At 34.6% G+C, this 18,421-nt stretch overlaps 2 protein-coding genes across 6 annotated transcripts; both read right to left on the reverse strand.

Moving 5' to 3' along the window:
• Positions 1–1,962: 1,962 nt before the first annotated feature.
• LOC112740779 (organic cation/carnitine transporter 7) lies at positions 1,963–5,092 on the reverse strand. 5 transcript variants are annotated; one of them, XM_072213518.1, is made up of 8 exons: positions 4,898–5,066; positions 4,731–4,793; positions 4,326–4,594; positions 4,002–4,239; positions 3,057–3,412; positions 2,884–2,972; positions 2,599–2,801; positions 1,963–2,464 (listed from the first exon to the last, which is right to left on the reverse strand). In XM_072213518.1, exons 3-8 carry the CDS (start codon positions 4,592–4,594, stop codon positions 2,219–2,221), a joined length of 1,401 nt encoding a protein of 466 aa, XP_072069619.1. In that variant the 5' UTR covers positions 4,731–4,793; positions 4,898–5,066; the 3' UTR covers positions 1,963–2,218. The 5 variants fall into 5 exon arrangements, with proteins under 5 accessions (XP_072069619.1, XP_025645168.1, XP_025645167.1 ...); XM_025789383.2 differs by lacking the exon at positions 4,731–4,793 and having other exon boundaries at positions 4,898–5,092; XM_025789382.2 differs by having other exon boundaries at positions 2,884–3,412.
• A 1,813-nt stretch (positions 5,093–6,905) lies between these two features.
• Positions 6,906–18,147, reverse strand: LOC112740780 (histone acetyltransferase HAC1). The gene is made up of 17 exons (XM_025789385.2): positions 17,939–18,147; positions 17,197–17,511; positions 16,558–16,672; positions 16,074–16,371; positions 15,508–15,984; positions 13,456–15,257; positions 12,372–12,668; positions 12,015–12,293; positions 11,608–11,736; positions 11,148–11,348; positions 10,920–11,062; positions 10,490–10,802; positions 10,131–10,270; positions 8,868–8,946; positions 8,138–8,530; positions 7,498–7,715; positions 6,906–7,421 (listed from the first exon to the last, which is right to left on the reverse strand). The coding sequence occupies exons 2-17, from the start codon at positions 17,388–17,390 to the stop codon at positions 7,307–7,309; spliced, it is 5,193 nt and encodes a 1,730-aa protein (XP_025645170.1). The 5' UTR covers positions 17,391–17,511; positions 17,939–18,147; the 3' UTR covers positions 6,906–7,306.
• Between the last annotated feature and the right edge of the window lie 274 nt (positions 18,148–18,421).

Raw genomic sequence — 18,421 nt, forward strand, 5'->3', positions numbered from 1 at the left:
CTTAATCTTAGAATAGGATTGCCCTTGGGGAAAACAAGGCTACTTTGCTGATTATCTGATCCAAAACTTCCATTGACCTACACAGTTCAACCTACGAAGACCATGTCATACCGGAAGGAAAAGGGAAACTTAGTCTTGGTGTCTGAACAGTTTACTGCAGAGACCTAGCAAAAATAATTGCAAAAGTTTCTTTTTATAAAAGAAGAATAAGAAGATAAAACTCATTATCCCTAATGGCATGCAGGGTTTTAGCACTTCAGAGAATAATTTAAAAATATTTTTAAATTTCTTGCCTCTTTAAAAATTGGACATATGAGTTCTTCTGTGATTTTCGATGTGTTGACCTGTCCTTTCAATTTTTTAATAATTTGCGAAAAGAATTTTTAATATTTTTATTTTTTACTTTTTGTTCCTAAAAATGGTAATATTAGGGGTGTTCGCGGATCGGATCGGATCGGATACAATATACGCGTTTTTGAGTGTCGGATCGGATCGGATTGCGGATATATCCGCATGATTAAGCTCACTTTTTAATTATATTTTTATGTTAAAAATTTAATAAAAATGTTTCTTTCACACTTTTAAACCTATTTGTTCCTAAAGTAATTTTAATCAAATTTTTTCTAAATAACAAAAATAAAATAATACAATATATAAATAACAAGTTTAACGACTACTAACTAAAACATACAAGTTTAACGACTAATAACAAGTGAGATTAGGGTTAAGTTAGGTGGCTGCGAAACTAACATATATATTTTTTATTTTTTTAATTATTTTGTGCGGATCCGCGGATCCATAGATCGGATACGCGGATACAGCACAGAAATCCGCGATCCGATCTTTAACAGAATAGGATCCTATCCGATCCGATCAAGCTGCGGATCGAATCGTATCCGCAATTATCGAATCGGATGCGGATAAATACCGCGGATCTGCGGATACGATCCGATCCATGGACACCCTAAGTAATATTTTGTTATTAACTTATTATAGTTAACATGTGATGAGAATAAAGGAGGGTTTATCTAATTTTTTTATTTTTATAAAATTTAAAAATTAAAGATAAACCATGTACCTAAATTATTTTAACATGGACAAAAATACTCTAATTTTTTAAAACGTATTTAACAAGCCAAAAAAATTAATAGAAGTTATGGTCAGAGTTTTAACATTATATAATTTGACCCCAACAAACTCAAATTTCGAGATTTCACCAATTTGGTAATTGATTCACTAAAACTCGAAAGTCAATGTTTTAAGTCCCTCTAAAAATCCAAATGCTTGGGATGAGATCTAAAATATGGAATGACTTTTTTGAGAGAAAGGCATACCGAATTTGGAGGTATGTTATGGACTATTTTTCTAAACCCAATACGAAAAACCAGAATTAAGAATATCTAAAGTCCTAAGAAACTAGTTCCAATGATTATCTCGAATTCCAAAAAGATTCTATGGAAGATGTTATAAGTTATAACGATAATGGACATAATATCTAGTACCTCAGTTTTATGAGTTTAATGACTCAACATATAATGAAGAATCAAGTATCTTATAAAGAGAGTAATACATGAAAAAAATAATTCATACAAGAGAAACTCATAACTTCACAATATATACATTATTTTAAATACATGCATATAGATATGATCTCTAAATCTCTAATTTAGTATGTGGTTAAAAATAATTTTAACTGCATATTATAATTAGTAAAAGTTAATATCTATATTATTACCCCTTTTGTATAGAGAAGAGAATAAAATCAAATACATTATGTCAAATATTTAGTTAAAAAATGTTATATAATGCCTCTCATGATTCATGCTAATTTGAGCATCGAAATTTTTGCAAATACACTTCCCACAATGAGAAGGACGAGCTCAAGACTTTCTCTACAAAATTTGTTCAAATAATTCGTCAATTCAAAAGAACAAAAGTACTCTTGAACAACATCAAACAAAATTTTAAAAATAAATATGAAATTTTTTTTCTCATGATAAATGGTGACTTGATAACAATCCATTTACATTGAACGATGTAGGGTACTAATACAAATTACTCATGTGGACTATTAGCAGAACAGCAATTGACCCTTGTTTCACAAAATACACCCTTGTTTAGATCGATAACTCTTGGCATATTCATCACCTCCCTCCCTCTAGTAATTTGAATATTAGGGCAGGGAACAAATTTAGCTATATATTTTCATGTTTTACTGTTATGTGCTGTTGATATTATTTAGACTTGACAAACTGTCACGCAGATCTTGGCCCATAGTCTCAACAGGAAAGAACATAACACAAACTCCAGAAAGAAGAGCTACAATCTCAAACAGGAGGACAGCAAGAACTTGATGACAACCATGCACTAAACCCACTGCCACCAAAGGGCATATCATTCCACCAATTCTGCCCACTGAGCTTGCCATTCCAACTCCTGTTGTTCTAACGGAAGTTGGGTATATCTGCAGTTCCATCACGTAGCATTATTTTACTAGCCTTATTGAGTTGACATGTACTAGTACTAGTAGTACACAATTTCTCTCGAGTATTATTTTTCTACAATCTCGTTTAAATTACTGTGCAATAAGTATGTTACCTCTGGTGCATATATATACACAACGGTGAATGTCACTGTGATGCATATGCGAGCACCAAATAAAAGGCTTGTTGTTAGGCCTTCAGGCTGATGGAACATTAATGGGAGAAGGAAAATGCAACACAGGAAGAACATAGTTGACATTGAGAGCTTCCGACCAAGTTTATCTACTGCAGCAGCTGACAACAGGAGCCCAGGTAGCTCTATGCACAAAGAGATGTATTAGTTGTGCGTTTTGCTTCATGGGTAGATTGAGATAATTCTGGAAACCCGTAGAAAACATACCTGCAAAACTGGCAATAAAAACGTCTTTGTAGCTAACATCCGGAGACTTCCCTCTGTCCAAATTATGCGGCACACATTTACTGTGCCCACTGTTCAACTCAGAGGTCAACAAAACAAGGCCATAATACGAAAAAGCATTACCAAAGAACACTGCCCATAATAGAAGGGTTGACCTTGCCAATTTTGCTGACATAAGCATTAGGACTGATGAGACGCCACCTAAATTGGAAACCACTCCTTCAGGAGGTTCACCATCATTTTTTCCTGCTGAGAGTAAATTTGTGCCTTCTGAAGGGTTACCAGTGTCATACAGCTCAATTTGATTGTCAGAAACAAGGATCCCAGAAGGCAGTTCCCTACCATTTAATCTTGCTATTTTCTCCAAAACATTAACTGCATCAGTTGTTCTACCTTTCAAGCATAGGTATCTAGGTGACTCCGGTGTCACCTTGTAGAACAAAAGAAGGAATGATGAGGGTAGGGAAGATAGTGCAAGTAGCCATCTCCAACCCAGTTTCGGCATCACAATCTGCAAGGAACATTGCAATTGATGAACCTATCAGCTCCATGATTGTCATCTTCAACCATCATGCAACACCAATTGAAACTACAAAATAATACCCAAACTAAAATTGACAGGACATTTGCAAAATCATTATGAATCAAGATGCATACATTCCTTATGAAGGAGATATTATTATAAGGTCTAAAATAGGCTTCAAGCACAATGGAAATTTTTGGAGTCCTCATAACAAATAAACTAAGTTAGGATTATAGGTTTTAGCTTAATTGCTAAAGGGTTGAGCTCATAATAGTTATTCGATATAAATATAGAAAAAATGACATATGTATCTAGACCCATGGGCAGGGCAAAGGAGATATCTAGATTCAGGGTCAACAGCAAAACCTAGGAAAGACACATTCATAATTGGCAACACATTTCGTCTCCTTGTTTTGTTTGGTATGTGTGCTAAGGGGTTGTGAGGGTGCGGAATACAGCTTCATCATTCTAAAATCTTAAGGAGATAAGCAGAAATAAACCATTAATATAAGGTAAGGCATCAACTTATTAGTGTTCTAAAATAATGAGAAATTATAAGGAAATGAACAAATTTTACCCAGGCAAGTGAAGCCTCAAAAATTGTACCAAGAGTCCAAAATGCCGAAAAGACAACCATCCAGGTACCTCTATTGGGGGCTGGAACAAACTCTAGAAACCATGATGATAATACAGGGCCCCCTCCCAAGCCAATACCCACTAGACAACGAAGGGAAATCAACAATAGGTAGTTAGGAGCAAATGCACTCAAAAAACCAGCAGCTGCAGTAACTGTTGCAGTAATAAGGAATCCTTTCCTGAAATCATTGATGAAGCCAGGGAAAAAAAAAATTAACAAAAATAGTAAGTAGTAAGCTAGTGGAGAAAGAGAGCTAACAGCTACCTCCTTCCATGTTTATCTGAAACAATGCCCCATGAGTATGCCCCTATTAGCATGCCAGCAAAAACAGCACTGGTTATGAAACTCTCTTGGTGAGGGGAAAGATTCCATGCAGATTGTACTGCTGGTCCTACAAAAGAGAGTAGCATCATTTCCATTGCTTCTGAAACCCAGCCAATACCAGCATAAGCAAGCACAAGAATTTGGAAATTCCCAAAACCCAAAGCCAAGAGAGCATCGTCGACCGTGTAGCACAAGCCTTCATCCCCCATCTATAATTTAACAGTAGTTGAAACTTAGTACATATTTATATTAACAAGAAAAAAAAAGACTGATTTGTATTCACAAATAGCAAACAAAAACCAAAAAGAGGGGAAGAATAGCAGCAAAATAAGGAGGAAAACACACATATGCTGCTTGTCAAAACAACAAATCTATCATAAGCAAGGAATCGAACCAAGTACTCCGTGACTGCAATCGAACAAATAAAGGAGACAGGTAAAACGGTTTCGTTTATATATCCCAAAACGCAGGCGTGATAATAACAATAATAAATCAAGTCATCTTATTTATACCATTTTCGTTTCCAAAATAAGAGAAAGTCAGAAAGGTATGCTGGAGATGTGGGATCTTCCGTTTGGTTTTAATCGGATCTTCTTAGAGTGATCATACCGCGACACACAGAAATAATGCCGAGGAGCTATCGACCTTAGTCATGTTCTTGCTTGTTCTACTATTATCATTGTCTTTTTTTTAATTGACAACCGGTTGTAATTTAATCCCACATTTTAACATTTTATTATAAAATTTAGATTTTATATATTTATTGGTTCACACATTTTTTAACTAAATAATCAATAATTAAAATAATTAAATTTATCATAGATTCATAGTAGAATAATTAAACATCTAATAGACAAATAATTAAATTTATTTACAATAATATAAAAAAATTTGAAATGTCAAATACATATTTCTATAAGTTGTAACTGATTTATTTTGCATTAGTACCATGATTGATGTTATATGTATAGAATACTAGGGTGAGCATTTTTAATAAACAAATAAAAAATATGTTATATACATATAAAAAATCAGTAATCACTGAATCATCTTTTATATAAATACATATTTTGCATCTCAAATTTTTTTTATTATACTTCTATAAATAAGTTAAATTATTCTTTTATTATAGATTTAATTATTTTACTATGATAAGTTTGATTATTTTGATAGCTAATTCTTTAGTTGAAAAATATGTAAACGTAAAATTAATATATAATAACTAATTTAATGACTAATTTTTAGTATTTACGTGATATTTTTTAATAAAAAAAATTTATATTGAATCAAATACAAGGAAAATAGTTAGCCCGTGTATTTATACACACACGCCTTTTATAATAAGTATCTTATATTAGAAGAAAATGTATTTTAATACTTTTTTGGTGTTAAAAAGAATTAATAACAGATATTTAACACATTAAAAAATAAATGCTACATAGCTAATGAGTAATAGCTCAAATGGCATAAACTTCTCATACTCATCTAAGAGGTTGCGGGTTCGAGAATTCATATCTTTGGTAAAAAAAAATTAATAATAAATAAATGCTACATATCTAATTACTTGTATAAATATTATTTAATCTAACTAAAATAAAATGCAACTTGAAATGGCCAAAAATTAATATAAACGACGTAATTTTAATTTTAAACATCATTAGTTCTAAATGAATAGTTTTTTTTTTCAACCAAATCCCCAATTAAGTAATCATTTTTCAACTTTTAAACACCAGTACTTTTTGTTGTTTTTGCAAAATTTGTGTTAGTTTTAAAAATTTGTGTTCTTTTTTCAAGTTTTTTTAAAAATGAATTAGCTTAAAATTTAACAAAAAATAGGTGAAGAAAAAGAACTTTTTAGAAACTTTGTTTAAGATTTAATTAAAAAATATAGTATTTCTCTTTATCAAATTAAAGAAATTATACATATCTAATTTAAGTTTTTTACCTTACATTAGTATCTATCTCTTTTCTTTTTACAAATTTTATTTAAAATAAATTAGCTTAAAATTTAACAAAAAATAGGTGAAGAAAAAGAACTTTTTAAAAACTTTGTTTAAGACTTAATTTAAAAAAAAAAAAAAACAACATTTCTCTTTATCAAATTAAAGAAATTAAACTATACTTATCTAATTTAAGTTTACTTCACATTAGTCTCTCTTCTTTTGCATTTTTATTTATATAACAAGGTCCAATTTTCCTTTTCACGTTATCAAATTATACCCTACCTAAATAAAAAAACCTCTTTTTTTGGACTGGTACCTAATTTTACCTTACATTAGTCTCTACTGTTTTGTAATTTTATTTAATATGGCCAATTCCCGACCAAAGGAAAAAGTCAAATTTCAGCTGAACAAAAATCCAAAATGATCATTATGAAAAAACTAAAGACTAAAACGAAATTAACGAATCATGATTGCTGAACGAACCAAAAAAAAAAAAAAAATCAAAATATACTATTCGATTATTTGATATTATTACTCTGATCTCTCCTAGTGTTATATTTACAAGAAAGATGTCATGTTTTACAAAATAATATCATCAAAAGCTCAAGTATTTTTACAAATCGAACCGATCCTTAATTCCTTATATATTGTATAAGATCTGGACAGGCTACTGTATACACTGAAACCTTCCATTGCGGTAAATCATAGAGGAATAATAATCAATAACAAGAAACTGATCTGCAGATGCTATCCAGCAAACAGCATAATTGTTTATTAAATGCGAAACATGCTAAAAGATACTAAACTATTTACTTTTAAGCTTTAAATAAAGGATACTACAAACAATCAATAGAAGATGCACTATCTATTCCCAACACAAAAAGAAATCATCGCTGTCAGAACATAGGTGTACGGTGTACCTAATGTCTACCTCCATTTGGACTTAGCATTATCCTTCGTATCTACATAACAAATTGCTCATCCAGCGTTGTTGGCAACTTCTGCAGCTCTCTGCCTCATCATCTCCATTACAGCAGCCCTACGCCGTGAATCAGACTGTTGCTGCAATCTCCTTAAATGCTCTTTCAAATCCCTGATTTGACACATACAAGGAAAAAAGTTAACGGATGAAAAATTTGAGAGAAGGAGATAATGCCCAACCCACAAACCTGCAACGCGGCACGTGGCACTCCGATTCCTTGCAAGCACGAGCATGGAGTTGAAGCAAATACCACATTTTCTTACAAAGAACACAACCTCCAGAAGCTCGTGTTTTGCAGTGCATCCCGTGGCGGAAAAGCCCCTTTACTTTGCGGCAATTTGGATATTGGCAATGTGCGGAACGACATTGGGATGCATGCACAAGTAGATCAAGCATTTTCCGTAGCTGTAAATACAAACACAAATTCATTTAAATCAAAAAGCATATACAGAAAGGTAGTTACTATGGACAAAAGAAAAGAAGCAAGCAATTGACATCAAAACTAAGAACTGTGATATGTTGAAAAGTTGCAGTTTACACTTTTCCATCCCATACATAAAACAATCACGAGGAACAATGGAACACTCCAATAGAAATCAATCATTACCTTGTCATCAATAATTATCCCCCCCACAAAAAAAACCTCTTTTTTTCTTTTTTTACCATCTAACGATTGATGAAACTCCTAAAATTCGAATAATTTTTTCCTTTAAATATTTCAATTGTTAGAATAAGGAAACCAAGTATCCACTTTTACTAGGGAACTAACAGAGCGATACATGTCCAATTCAGAGGAACAAAATATAAAATTAAATATTGTGCAATACCTGCAATACTCGAACCTGCCTTGCTTCTTTGTTCTGAGCATCACGATCTGCCATTGATGGATGATTTGTCAACTTATGGGGATGATCAATGCCTCCATCCTTTTGATAACAAGCATTACATACATCATACTCGGGACAAACTTCACAGCGCCACCCTTGGCCAGTTTCTATGTCAAGATAGCATATATTACAGGTAGTCACAAATGCAGGAGCGGTTGGATTATGAAGATGATATAGAACCATCATTGATGAATGCTTGGCTCGCCTAAGTGTATCATATTGATAATGATTTCCCTGGCAGAGACTGAGAAATGCTTGTCTAGTATCAAAGAATTCACTCTCGAGAATATCATCTTTGTCCTTTGTATCAACTGGAACATCATTGATTTCAATCTGCAAGACAATGCAAGTTATTTTTTTTTAAATATTTAAATAAAACCCAAATTCACTTCCAATCAGTTAGTGCCACACGATAATCTGTACTATTTTTTCACCCTTTTTTCTGTGAAGATACAGAAAAATGTACAATTAAAATGCTCAAGGGGAAGTTGTGGCTGAAAACACAATCACTGAGTTCAAATTGGAACTCCATAATGTCTGACAACTTAGTACCTCCTAGTAGTAATTACTAATTAGGCAGACATTAAGGTGAGTAACAAGCAAGTACTAATAAAATTATCACATGATAGAACAAGGGAAATGTTCTAATTAGGTAGAACTCTTTACTTACTGGATAAAGGGTATGTTTCTCCCTCTGATTAATAGGATGCCTTTCTCTCTCTTCACGTTTTAATTCCACTTCATAGCACCTAAGAAACCATTTATATTAGATCAATGTATTGAATATTTTGTAATAAGGATCAGGCAAACAACATAAGATGTTATTGACACAACTGCACAAAAACAACAAAAATGGGGCTGGGGCGTCAAAAAGATATTAATCAGATACAATGTTGAGAAACACAAATCTGTTATTGAAACAATATCCATATTCCATAGCACTTGTCCAGTCTGCATTAAAACTGTTTGTAATACAAGAGAGTTTAAGCATGGCATAAGGCAGCAAGCAAAAAATCTTGTCATCTAGTTATAACTCAAGACCTGAATAAGAAAAAACTGGCAACTTAAATAAATAAATCAACTATACTAATACTTTCCAGCTATCCACAATAATGGAAGTATTCCCAACTCTGCAACAAGAAAGGTTTATCCCACCAGGTGGGGGTTTGCTACATAGATCAATAGACGTGGTCAACCCATTCATATTTAAATATCTGTGATATTTCTTCCAAAGTTTCCTTGTTTCCAGACTAAAAGTATTACCAACTCTAATGGTGGAATTTGAAGTGGATGACTAAGTGAAATAGGATGAATGGTGTGGCTGTGGGTGACCTTCAATGTCCATAGTCAATTGAGTTGAAAGCAAAAGGAAAAGGCTAGAAAGGAGAATACTACATCAAGGCTGGAATCACACCAGGGAAAACTTGTACTGTCAAAGCAAGTTCCAGGTAATGGAAAACTCAGCTATCATATTTCAAGCAGACCCCAGAGGTGCTTCAAACTGTTAACAGGACACTCAGAAGTCAGAACTTCACTCTGAAGGCAAGGAGAGAGGGAGGGAGTTTTGGCTAAATGTTGGTAAAGAAAGGTTGCGTTTGGAAAGTTAACAGCTAACTGCTTGTAAGTTGTGACTGATTGAAGTGATTACAAAATGTAGTTCATAGTTAATAACTAACTGATTATGCAGGAGAACTCTACAAATGGGAGAACAGAGTGATAGGGAATAGTTCAAATTAGTTAGGCAGAATTCGAAGAGTGCAGCAGAGAGGAAATAAAATATTTCATTTTCCTTTCTCTGTTCTTGCATCCTTTTCTGTGGTTTTACTTTTTACTCTACAACTGTATGGTAATGCATACACTGAGATAGTATGTTTAATCAATTGCAGTCAACAGAATCATATAGCAAACGGAGATAGAAGTGAACAATACTTACCTATCACAAATCTGAAAATTCTTGCACTGGTTGCAAACCCAACGGTTGCCAGACACCATTAGAATACAACAATGACTGCATGCATGCTGTAGATGAACCATGATAAAATCCTCCTTCATTGGGCAAATGGTTTCACCAAGCTGGAGAAAGATAAGCATTGTAGGAAGAAAACCATTATTACACATATGGATTAGATAAATATTAAAAGCACTCAACCAAGGAACATGCCTGAACGTTTGAAGATATAATTATATCACATAAAATATCCAAATAATTTAAATTATTTGCAAGGGACGTTATTTACCCCAAAGACAAAAAATATATAAATAAACAATGTCATATATATATAAGTGAATTACTTTGTGCATGAGAAGCAGATCTTTCGAGGCGTTGCCAGAGAGATCTGACTGACCAGATGCTTTTAAGGCCCTTTTTGTTATAGTTTTTTTAGTTGTTCCTTTCTTATTTTGTTTCCTTCCATCTTCCTCTTGGCGAAGCTGATAAATCAAATCCTCAGCAGCCCCAGGCCAGTAGTCACCATCAAAATATGGGAGTCTGGCAGCTGTAACCTTAGCCCTAGATTCACCAGTAGATACGAAGAAATGATCATATAAGTTGGTGAGATCAACTACAATATTCTCCTTGATAGCTTTTCTCAGCATGGACAGATACCTGAAGAAACATCCACAAAAGAAACTGAAGTTAGGGATAAAAGCAGTAAAATTGCATAAGCAAAAGAGTTAGCCCACTTCTCTTTCATTTTGTTTATACTGAAGCTATTTTGCTCACCATTCCCTAAGCTTATCAGATTTTGGTGTTTTCTGAATTTCTGGATGGCAATATAAAATATAGTCTTCACCCTTCAATGGTGGACATGCCCATATATAGCAGCTTGTAAAACCACGTTTCTTGCAATATTCAAGGTATCCAATCTACAAAAAAAATTATATTGAAAACTCCTCAATTATAATAAAATATTGTTTACAGGAAGAAAATAAGAACTTGACTAAAATTTACCAGAATTTCATGGTAAACAAATGTCCGAAGAGCCTCTCCAGTTACGGCCTTGACCTCAGGCCTAAAATACTTCACAGAGTCAAGATATGAAAGATACACCCGGCGCTGGTTGGGCAACTGACATTCAGATCCAAATTCTTGGACATACATGCCAAATAGGCAGACTTCCACACCTTCAATCTTTTGAAACAGCAAAATTACCTGGGATAGCAAGATAAGGGTGTTAAAGTTAATATTTTAACAATCCCGCTATGCATACTCACCATTTTAACACCAATATTTTCTTAACCACCAACACACATTCTCTTTGTTTTATTACTTAAAACATAATTTAAATATATAATTAATTAGTAACAATTGTATTTTTATACAGGTGTCAATAGTGTTTGGTTTACGAATAGTGTTATTCATATTTTAATTAGCACCGGATCAACGGAACAAGGAAAGCAATTCCCCATACCTTGGATTTATATGGGAATTCTGTTGGATAATTTTCTTCCTGAAAAATCTCCAAAAATCGCTGTTTCACTTCTAACTTCTTGTCAACAGATGACACAACTCTTATAACAAGCGATTCAGCTCCTGGAACCTGCAAATATCCAAGTCGAAATGTTTATTAATCTCCAGCATAACACACACCAAATAAATTTAGTAGTCCACAAATAATCAGGATTTGCTAAGAAGGAATTTCATCAGTATCAATCGAACAGAAAAGATAAGGTTTAATTCATGTAACTGATTCCGAATAATTGAACAAGGCTTGGTTATTTTATTTATTTAAAAAATAAACAACAGAAATATATTTTAAAAATATTTTAACAAAAAGGACTAGCACATTTTTCTTCTACTAATCAGTAAATGAATCACCTCTTCATAAGATTTTCCATGAACCCTTGCCCTTTCCTGCCTTTCTTGCTTTAGTCTTTTAAATAATCGCTGTTCTATGTGGTCACTGAGAATGGTTCGTGGCAAATCTTTGGCTCCAAGAACAGCACTTTGGGGTAAAGGCTTGCGCTCTCCTCTTTCTACCTCTTGAATATAGCAGTTAGGGCAAGTGTATTCAGCTTGTCCACCGTCATTTCTTCTTCCATTAAATAAGGCACAAATTTGATGTTGCCAGGCTTCACATTTATCACATTGAACCCACTGCACACAAAAAATATATACTGTCAATTAACAAATAGAATGCCAATCAAACAACAAAAAGACACACATGCCACGCACCCATTCCTCAGTTTCTTCATCATTCTTCTTCTTTTCCAACCTTGACTTAGGAATTGGAGTCCCGTCAACGTTAATGTTCTCTGATCGAGCATCATTATAGCATGGAATACAAAAATAATGCCGTGTATCACCAGCCCCCGTGGTATAATACATATTGTTTCGTTTAATACGAACACCACAGGTTGTACAATAGATTGGTGGGGGTTCAAAAGTAAGCTTCTCTACAGCACACAACTGACAAGAATTCTCACTCATCGAATGCTCCATTGCTTGGTTCTTCTCTGCTTTTGATTTGCTCTGTCACAAGAAAATAGATGACCAACAATAGATGCACCACAGTCAGACGTGGGTAACAGATAAATTTGAGAAATGTTATAGTTGCAATCAGGAACCCAAGTTTTCCAATAGCCAAATAAGCATAGTACAAGCTTTGTCCAGTTGATACATTTAGAGTATACCTTTTTGTTTGTTTTGTGAATTTAAATATTTCCAATGCCCTAAAAAATTAGAAAATTTCCTTTGTAGGAGAAAGGAGGCATATTCTTGTGGCAGGGTATTTTACCTGGCTGTTCTTTAGTGCCTTTTGCTTTATTGAAATGCCTACTACCTTTAAAAGAAAACCTTTGTCTCTAGGCATTGGATTTTTGTCTATCCATGCAAATTGTGCAGAGAATCACACTGCCAGTTTTCTAGTGAGAATGAAGTTCTAGCTTAATGTATAGTTCAGATACATTTTCTTCTCTAATGGATACCCAAAACAAATAAATAAATTTCCATTGTGATATTGAAAAACCAAGTCATATATGCCACAAAATAACAATGGATTCCCCACTTTTGTTTATTTCCGTATAATTTTTTAAAATTAAGAGACTCCACAACTTAAAAATAACTTTGAAGTTTGAACTTTTGATCACCCAGCCATGTTCTTCAAGGAAATGATAAGCCCAGATGAATTACATGTTCTTCAAACAATAGATGCACAAACTTTAGGAAGAAACATAGAAACGAAATAAACTAAAGCAATGGAATAATTTATCATCATCATCATGTGAAAAGTTGGTATGAGAATAAATAAATAACTTACTTGACCAACCCATTGCCTTAGGCCAGTGATATGTTCCCTGACTTGCTCAGGCGTAAATAGTTCAGTTAACGAGACACCCTTTATTTTTGGCTTGCCAGACTTGGTTCCAGCTGCATTTTCAGATGGCTGCATCACATTTTCTTGCTTATCTTGTGCACTTTCTTTCTCAGTTTTAACATGTTCTGACCTACATAAATTAGCAGGTTCATTATATTGGGCAGGTTCACCACCCGACGTTTTATTATCTGAACGATTGCTATCCATTTTCATCTCACTAAGCTTTTCATGCACCAAATGTGCTGAAGCTTCAGCCTTAACTTCAGCAATCTCAGACTTAATTGAGATAGATTTCTCAGCATTTGGATAGGCCAGGGACTGTGCATCCCTGGAAATAAGAGATTCACAATTTGCAGAAATGGATGAAGAATTGTCATTTTCAGGATTCATGGATTGCATGGTGCAATGCTCAGTCTTTATACGTTTTAGAGATGGATGTAGATCTTCTGAAGTTTCAGCAGCTAATGGAGGCTTTGAGATCAATCTAGCCAACGGGGCCACAGTATTATATGTTTTACAGGACCCGTTTGCTGTAATTGGCAAACTTGATTCATGCTCTGACCGAATCTGAGACTTAAGTTGCACTGCACGTCGATAATTTCTTACGAAAACACAAACAGGGCAACAAGGATCCTTGCAGGTCATGTAATGACGAATCAAAAGCCTGGTATGATGACACCGAGCGTATGAACAGTGAACCTTGTTACAACCATCTATGTGCTTACATAACTTCTGTGCATTAGAACAGAAGCGTTCTGGGCACTGTCCTTCAGGGGCAGGACACCGTCGGGCATGAAGTAGAAATAAAAGCCACCTCTGCTGATTCCTGTGTTCCTTTTTGACCCCACTTCCAGAGTCTATCAGATCAACTGAAGCTCTAGGGGCAACTGCTTGACCAATAATCGATCCATCTGATGATAAATTATTGCACTGAGCTTCACCCTGCACTGATATTCTTTGGTGGAAATCCCTGTGGACATGCTGCTCATGTGAAATATTTGCAGGCATATGGTTACTGTCTTGTGACTGAGGCCATTGATTTAGAACTAAAGATTTGGATTGCACCCCAACCGTAAGACAGTTAAGATTATTCTGAGGCTCTGCAACCAATTGGTGCATGTGCAACATTTGTTGTGAATTTTGAGGTGTTGACGAGGCTAAGTCATGTACACCAGATGGATATGTAAGATGTTGATCACTCCTAGAGCAATCTTCAGCTGAGTTCTGGTGGAAATGACTCTGCATCTCAGCCAAATGAAACTGTTCAGGAACATGAGAGCTGAGTACTTCCTTATGGTGTTCAACCCCCGGCTCAGGCTTCACTCGGTTCTCTAGATGAGAAGACAGTTGAGACTGACTGCAAGTATCGTTGTTCACCATATGCTGAGGTTGCTGATTTTGCAGCTTCAATTGGCATTGCTGCTGTGCATACTGGTCTGGCTGTTGATATTGTTGGGGCCTTTGCTGATGTTGCTGTTGCGAATGCAGAAGTCCATCTCGTGAAGACAATGAAGACTGGAAACTCAACTTTTCCAGTTGATTAATTGCTTGAGACTTTATATGAGCAGCCTGCTGGATACCATGCAAATTTGAGTGACCACTTATCAATGAACTAGTTTTGGGTATTGATGGCAATTTTACTGAATTTGTGTTCTGAGCATTAATCATGGACCCAGAGGTTGTTGCAGATGCATAAAAATTTCCAGAAGCGAACGTGTCAACATTATTCAATCCATATCCATCACCTAATAATAAAATCATCACTCTTTCAGATATGTCACTTCTAAGGAGAAAAAGTGCACAGTACATGCATAAAACCGATTAACAAAAAATGTGCAAAAGACCCTAAAATACATTGGTGCAGGGTGAGGTAAATGACATAGGCTAGCTCCTCCCCCCCACCCAAAAAGAAAAAGAAAAACAGAGAGAGAGAGAGAGAGGAAAACAGAAGAGGTAAAAAAGAAACAACAATAGTGAAGAAATAAGAAACATTACCCTGAACAACTGGTTGCTGATTTTGATCGAAGTGCTGCTGTAAGTGTTTAGGGGAATTAATGTAGGTTGGCGCATAACCATCAGTAGTTCCAGGTTCATTTGCAAGTTGCATATTGTTTCCAATCAAGCCAAGTCCACTATTTACAGCACCATTTGAGTTCCCAAATGATTTTTGCAGTAAAGCAGATCTCATTCCACTACCCATTTGGCTGCCAATGTTCTGCAAAACATTACTATTTTGCCCATGCTGCTTCGTCAGCTGCAGTGATGGCTGCGATACCATTGTAGACTCTACACCAGAAAAGGAACTGCCAGTAGTGGAAGAATCTATATTCATGTGTGAATTATTACTGCTGACACCAAAACCAGGAGTGGGAATCATTTGGCTAGCAATTCTCTGCACCCCCATTGCTGACATATTCCCCCCTGACCCAACAGAAAAGCTGGATGAAGACTGCTGATAACCATTGGACAAACCTGCAATAAATATAGACTCAATAATGCAGTAAAATAATGTAAATTGTAAAGCAACAGGGTTGGTAAATAACCATAACACCCAATATTACCATCAGATCGATTTACAGAACTTCCAAGCATACCACCAGATGGTAACATGCTTACACCATTGAAAGATGTTGATCCTATGCTATTGCAGCCACTGGTAGAAATCACTGAGGCATCCATAGAAGAGGGAACCAGCATGCTAGAATTAGGAACTTGGGACATACCAGGAGTTGGTATCATTGTACCAATTGGAGCAGAGGTAACAAGCTGTTGATACTGTTGGTTGTGATTATTCATGTGTGCTCTTCTTAGGAAATTAGATAAACGACTCTCTAGAGTTTCCAAGTTCATGTAGTCCTCCTAAATAATGAAATACAAAGCAATGTCAATGCAAAAGTAGTAACTGTTGATAAAAAAAAAGCCAGAAAGTAGTACAGTGATCCTGAGAATTAACATGTTTCTGATTCCACAATGGAAAACATTGGCATTATAATAATAAATAAAATTAGGTAGAGGTACAAAAAATATTTTAACATAAAAAACAACCTTAGAGAGAGCAGCTTTTAACATGCCCTCCTCCAAGCGTTTTGCAAGATCCTTAACTTTCCTTCTCTGTACTTCTGTAACTGGATGCTGTTGTCGTTGCAATAACATATCATATCTGGGAGTAAAGATTGAATCAGTGTTATGGCAGCAAAAAATACAACAAACCTTATCCCACTAGATCGTATCAGCATCATGGATCAAATGGCAGCACAAAATAAACATTAATAAAAATAATAGATTCATAGATGATGCAAAATATTGAGTTACAACTACATTTGCAAAAGGTGCATCTGCAACGTGAATAGAATTCCTTAACTGCTTAAATTAATATATCATATCATGTACAAGTTAACCACAGTGCATTATAACTTGGACGCAAAAAGAATAGTTTCATCATGATCATCAAGGTCAAAGAAAATTATTTTCCTTTCCCCTTTTGATTTTTAATAATACTGTGGTTCCTCTTGTTTGTGAACTAATCAATATTACATACACTAATTTTCAGGATTTATTTATCACTAGTTGGTTGTAAGTAAATATCCATCTCCACTTGTTACCTCCACTGACAAGATTTCTCATAAGTAGTAAAGTCACAAGATTATTGAATTTGAAAGCAAATAAACAAATACAAGAACTTACATCTTCTCTTGAATAAACGATCGTGCTCTAAGTAATTCAGGGTCCATATTAATTGTTGGACGCGGGACACCACCCATAATTGGCATCTGAGGAGGAACATTCCCATTCAATTGGGTCAGTCCAGGTAACTGAGATCCTGCTTGATTAGGTACCTGACCCGATATCTGACCCGGAATATGTGCCTGTAGCTTCATCTTCTCTATTCTTCACATAACCCAAAAATGTTACAAGATTTCCACCATCAGGTAGCACTTCTCCCGCACCAAAGCTTATAATGAAGATAACAAAACAAACGCCCTTATAACTGTGAGAATTCTGCAAAGGAAAAGAAAGTAGATTCGGTTTATTACAAATCCCCCCAAAACCACGATAAATCAAAAGTCAACAATTTTATTAGTAGCAATAACACCAAATACTGGGAAGTAACCTCCGTAATCGCAATATACAATTCCTTCTAGGAGAAGCCAGCAAACATCGAATGCAAGAGATCATTTTAAACTTTGCCCAATTATATCAACAAAAGAAGGGGGACAGTAATAAAAAGAAAAAAAAGGAAAACGTATATCAAATCACGCTAAGCTGATCTCCCTCTAGACGTTATTGGAAATTGAAAGACTAAATTCAAGTTATCCAGATACAGATTCAATCAAACACAATAATTCTGAGAAGCCGAAGGTAGCGAATCAAATCAATGAAATAACAACACAAAACCCTAATAGATTGATGATGGGTTACGACGAACCTAAACCGGCGAAAACGTGTACAAATAGCGGAACACAAGCTCAAATTCGCTATATTGAACCGGAGAAGGAACCCGAAAGCATGTAAGACCGCGCCGACGAAGACTGAGAAGATTTCCCCGTAGAGAAAGAGAGAAAGGCCGGTGACACCGTCTCCAACTATAGGCACGTGCGTAATTTTGCCACGAACGAACTAAAATAACGGAAATATAAAGCAGTCATTTATACCCTTTCCAACAAAATTAAAAAAAAAAAGTATATTTAATATTATCAAATAATTATAAAAAAGTTTTAATTTTAATTATAAATTTAATTTTTACATACTAACAACGTAAAAAAAATTTATATAAATATTTAATTATATATTATTATCATATTATAAAAACAATTAATTTTTAAACAACATCTAAACAAATAAATTTAATTAGATGATTATTTAAACTCCCATATATTAAAATTAAATTTTTAATTATATTTTAAAATAT

Source organism: Arachis hypogaea, chromosome 14, assembly GCF_003086295.3.
Source record: "Arachis hypogaea cultivar Tifrunner chromosome 14, arahy.Tifrunner.gnm2.J5K5, whole genome shotgun sequence".
Taxonomy (NCBI): domain Eukaryota; kingdom Viridiplantae; phylum Streptophyta; class Magnoliopsida; order Fabales; family Fabaceae; genus Arachis; species Arachis hypogaea.

What these genes read in the sequence shown, in the direction of transcription:
- LOC112740779 (XM_025789380.2), bottom strand. An exon ending in TCAGATAAACATGGAAGGAG is followed by an intron (nt 4,240 to 4,325) that starts GTAGCTGTTAGC and finishes CAATGATTTCAG; the next exon opens with GAAAGGATTCCTTATTACTG. An exon ending in TTTTATTGCCAGTTTTGCAG is followed by an intron (nt 2,802 to 2,883) that starts GTATGTTTTCTA and finishes CTTTGTGCATAG; the next exon opens with AGCTACCTGGGCTCCTGTTG.
- LOC112740780 (XM_025789385.2), bottom strand. Translation starts at nt 17,390, where the DNA reads ATGAAGCTACAGGCACATATTCCGGGTCAGATATCGGGTCAGGTACCT. An exon ending in TCTGATAAGCTTAGGGAATG is followed by an intron (nt 10,803 to 10,919) that starts GTGAGCAAAATA and finishes ATGTTTCTTCAG; the next exon opens with GTATCTGTCCATGCTGAGAA. An exon ending in ATCTGCTTCTCATGCACAAA is followed by an intron (nt 10,271 to 10,489) that starts GTAATTCACTTA and finishes ATCTTTCTCCAG; the next exon opens with CTTGGTGAAACCATTTGCCC.